This window comes from Austrofundulus limnaeus, unplaced genomic scaffold (assembly GCF_001266775.1).
Source record: "Austrofundulus limnaeus strain Quisiro unplaced genomic scaffold, Austrofundulus_limnaeus-1.0 Scaffold1986, whole genome shotgun sequence".
Classification (NCBI taxonomy): Eukaryota; Metazoa; Chordata; class Actinopteri; order Cyprinodontiformes; family Rivulidae; genus Austrofundulus; species Austrofundulus limnaeus.
Window position 1 is genome coordinate 24,643 of NW_013954388.1, and position 4,520 is coordinate 29,162.

General features: G+C 35.8%; 1 protein-coding gene across 1 annotated transcript in view; it reads right to left on the reverse strand.

Moving 5' to 3' along the window:
* LOC106536817 (protein polybromo-1) overlaps window positions 1-3,909 on the reverse strand; it is a 17,845-nt gene extending 13,936 nt beyond the window's left edge. The window contains exons 1-13 of the mRNA XM_014034142.1: window positions 3,804-3,909; window positions 3,345-3,514; window positions 3,141-3,238; window positions 2,759-2,906; window positions 2,362-2,505; window positions 2,122-2,238; window positions 1,871-1,939; window positions 1,671-1,769; window positions 1,503-1,588; window positions 919-1,004; window positions 624-840; window positions 386-527; window positions 177-262 (exon numbers count right to left, since the gene is read on the reverse strand). Of these exons, the coding sequence (XP_013889596.1) occupies window positions 177-262; window positions 386-527; window positions 624-840; window positions 919-1,004; window positions 1,503-1,588; window positions 1,671-1,769; window positions 1,871-1,939; window positions 2,122-2,238; window positions 2,362-2,505; window positions 2,759-2,906; window positions 3,141-3,238; window positions 3,345-3,482 (1,430 nt within the window). The 5' untranslated portion in view covers window positions 3,483-3,514; window positions 3,804-3,909. The remainder of the gene's footprint in view (window positions 1-176; window positions 263-385; window positions 528-623; window positions 841-918; window positions 1,005-1,502; window positions 1,589-1,670; window positions 1,770-1,870; window positions 1,940-2,121; window positions 2,239-2,361; window positions 2,506-2,758; window positions 2,907-3,140; window positions 3,239-3,344; window positions 3,515-3,803) is intronic.
* Window positions 3,910-4,520: the final 611 nt, after the last annotated feature.

The following is a 4,520-nucleotide window of genomic DNA, read 5'->3' on the forward strand; positions in this document are numbered from 1 at the left end:
CAATCACAGCAGCATACAGAGCTTTCATCCGGTTCTTTTTGACGTTTTTCTTATGGCTGGCCAAAAAAAAAAAAAAAAAAAAAAAAAAAAAAAAAAAAAGGGATAAAAAATTGGCACTTATGGCAATACAAAAACAGAATATTTGCTTCTAAAACTACCGTAGCTACTCCTCAAACCTTTTCCTTTTGACACTCCCAGCATCAGATGATAAAATGCTGTCTCCATCTTCTTCATCTCTCCTCACAAGTTCCCTTTTCTTTGCCTAGACAAATGAATTGATTGAAGAAACACACTTTTAGCTTTTGATTTGCTCCTTCTCTTAGACTAATTTAGGAATAAACCATATTCCAGGAAAATAAAAATATATGTATTTCCAAGTCATCACCTGCATAATCTGCTGAAGCCTGAAAGCTCGTTTGTAAATGCTGGAGTTTGGCATGTTGTACCGCTTTGCGTTCTCAAACATCATGGTGAGGTCCGCCTCTATTAGTTCCACACTTTCATACTCGCCATTCTTCATCTTAGCCCTGTAAATTAAAAAAAAGTTTTCAAAACGCATTTAACTCTGTAGAACATAAAAAAGTGAATTTTTGCTGTAACTTTACGGTATGACTTTTCCTCACCTGATCTGCTGCAGAGAAATGGGCGTTTTAATCTGCTGATAGTAATCAGGATACTCTCTGCGAGAAGGCAGTTGCTGAAAAGGTTCGGAGAAAACTTGTCCCTGGTTGTTCCTGGCTCCCCTTACAGCCTCGTACAGCTGGAAGATGGGGTTGCTCATCTCCATGCTTGAACTCTGGCTCTCAGCCTCTGACTCACCCTCGTCGTAGCACACAGATCCTGCAAATGTACACGAGACAATCGTTTGCTGCTGACTGCGCACAGGAAAGTTCTCTGAAACTAAAGCAAAGGACTTACCTGAAAGGACAGGGTCATCCTCACTCTCTGAACCGTACTGAGGAGCAACGCCAGGAAATCGATCGCCCTGCCCAGATCTTCGATTTCTGAAAAATACAAGCATCTTTGTGAATCACCATTTTTTGTTCAAAAATAATTTGTAGGGGTGCAACGATGCATATATCTGTAAAGACTGGTTAATACAGAGCTTTAGGTTCAATATGCCCCTCTATCGAACAATACAGGTTTTTAATTTTTTTAATCATTTATGTCTTCTTAAGATGCTCTGTGATGCTCAGTGGGTCTATGTTAAACTACTCCACCAGTGGATCTGAATTGTCGAGATCAGATCCACTGAGAAACTTGCTGTTTCAGCAACATTTAATTTAAAAACTGTACTTTAGAGGTTAAACAAACATTCCTAATTAATTTAAATAAATTACAAGTTAAGAAGGGCATGGAAATGTCTCTTCTTTGTATTGAAAAACTATTGAACCTTGACACTAAGGTATCAAACCAAACCGTGAATTTTCAGTATCATTGCACCCCTAATAATTTGCTCCTTTTTTATATCAAAACAACACTCAATTTTCACTTTTCTGTACCTGATGCGAAGGCTAGATTTAGTAGGTTCAGCATGTTCGAGTTCAGTTTTGCGTTGGATGAAGACTTTCTTTATGGTGTTAGCATCCTGTGCAATAAGAAAACAATCAATGATATTCAGAGAGATGCAATGCAATCAAGAAGAAAAAAACAAAGAGAAACAAATTTACCTTAAAAACCTGAGATCCTGGTTCATTGTATGTTTTGGCATTTTTGGCCATCAGGTCAACATCCTTGGCCATAGCATTAACAGTTTTATAGTATCCAGCCTGTGGAAATAAAATATATATATTGTTCAGACTAAAAAAACATCAAAAAAGCTTTTTGATTTTTAGAATAATGGACATCAGTTTGAGAGAGTGGTGACTACCTGTATCCGCTGGGCAATTGCTCTCAGATCTATTGGATCCTTTATTATGGCATAGTAGTCTGGGTAATGCTAAAAAGGACAAAATGATGTCACTAAATAATAATAATATTACAAGCAGATAAAACAAGACAATATTAGCTTTGGATGAAACATATTTTGTTTCAAGCACTGTATGACTTTTTTTGTGGCATAGCATCTAAATGTCTACAACTTTGTAACAATTTAAATAATATGAAGTTTTGCAGATTTACCACTTTAGACGGCAGTTTTTGGAAGAGTTCACTGACTGTTCGCCCTGAGGGATCGGTGTGGGACACTATAGCCTCCAACAGTTGCTCCAGCACTTCTTTCAAGCTGCTAGCTGATGTCTGAAAGAGAAAAATACAGATTTACTGTTCAAAAAAAAAAAAAAAGGTTCTAATTTTATGATTTGCACATTTATGTYAAGTCTGAATGACAATATGAAGTGAATATAAGCAACAAGAACTTACCTCATATTCAGCTCCTGGATTGTCCACCACATCATCACCATCTTCATCTTCATCATCCCCATCTCCAGGCTGCACAAACTCATTCCTTGTTTGCAAATATACTCCCCACAGCTTACATGCTGCTTGATACTCCTCACTGTCACTCTGAATCATTAAACAAAAAAAGACATTCAGTTCAGACTGAACACCATTAAATTCACATTTAAGCTTCTACCTCACACCAAAAAGTGTTTACTTTTTTACTAGCAGCCATGCGACTTTGCTCAAACTTTCCACACAGAACATACTTTGGTGTTAAGAAAAAATCTAAATGAGTAGCTATAGGAGGTTTAAACATGATTTTAAAAACATGTACAGACTTATTATAAAAGTAATGAATGCATTAAAAATAAACTACCTTGTAGAATGATCGTGCATTATTAAACATAAGTTGAAAATCTGCAGTAAGCTGCTCCACATCGGTATACTCTTCTGACTTCAGTTTGTATTGAATCTTTGTCATATCAATTGGCTGTGAGATCACTCCGTAATAATCAGGCTGATTCCTGCAAAATAAAAAAATGAGACTTACTTCACTTCTCTTTGTTCATTGTTATATAGAATCACAACACATGCTTTATTGTTATTTCTTGTGGTGATGCCATCATCTTGAGCATCTTGACTAATTTTCAACTAAAATTTTAATATAATTACGAGATTTTAAATGTACCATTTTTTAATTTGGAACGTAGACTATTTTTTTACAGTATTCTGTCATCATCTAAATTGATTGTAAATACCTCCTTTTTGGCACCCGAAGGAAAACTTCACAAAGTTGCCTCCCGTGATGATCCTTGTAGTCTTTGACAGCATTAAACAGCTCATGACAAACAGCAATCTAAAAGATAAAGATAAAAAAATACCAATTACAACTTCCACATACAGTATACGCTGGAGGCTGTTGTTTTTCACAAGCATTTACAAGCARGAAAAGTGTGTTTTACAGTATCAACAGGAGGAACATTGGAAATTTTTCTTCTTTTTCTTCCACTTCCAGGAGTCGAGGATGAATTATCGTCGGGGTCTGCCCCACCGCTGACGCTGCTGCACGGAGAAGTGGCTCGTCTTCGCTTCGCTGACATCCCGTTGGATGGTTTAACAGGCTAACCGCTAACTAAAAAGTAAAAAGAAAAAGAAAGGAAAACAAAAACTAACAACTGACACAAACATTTCAATATAAAGAGTATGCTTGTTATTGATAAAGCCCCCATCCAAGGCTAATAATACTAGAACCACTCAGCGCGCCCCAAGAATGTATGAAACAAAGCAAAGTGTTAGCATCTTGTTTCAGTTCACTCGCTTCTTCTTTAATAATGCACGATGTTTTTCCCCCAATAGTCCCTCAAAAACATGTAAATATGAAAGTCTAAGTAAAAGTACTAATGTTCAAATAGATAGCTTACCGATTCTCAGCAACTTGTGCTGTAATTCCCTGAGCTAAAAATGTGAAAAAGCTAGCGTTCTTTGATAACTCCAACCCGGAAGTGAAGATTGTGTTTATGATAAAAAAAAAAAAAAAAAACAAGGTTCTCGTTGTAGTGCTGACCCCTGGAGGTTAAAAGGAGTAATGCACGCAAGAGTCAAACTACTGAAAGACTGAAGCGTTTAAAACTGTATACCTCAGTAGGCTACATCGCACAGTTTTAAAAGCCTTTTATGAGGTGCTCTTTATTCAGATGTAAATGTTACACTTTCTAGTGGATGACTTTTGGCTAAACATATGAAACTGGACTATCTTTTGACATAAATTTCTGTACTTTTTTATACTTTTTATAAAACCTACAACCTTCCAACCGCTACATGTGAAATTCTACAAAAACTATTATGTATTCTGTTTTGTCAGTGAACATAAGGAATGAATAACTGCAAATATATATTATTGTTTTTGGCTTCTGCTTGACTGAAGAGCAACTATAGAGCAAGTTTACTAAAACAGTGTCTGTATATTTTAATGGGGATTTTTAAATTAATTTAAACATCTTTATAAATAAAACATTTTTATGTGAAAAGACCAAGAGCACATTGCAACAAAATGAACACTTTCACATATTATGTGAATGTTACTACTACTACTACTACTACTACTACTACTACTACTACTACTACTACTACTACTACTA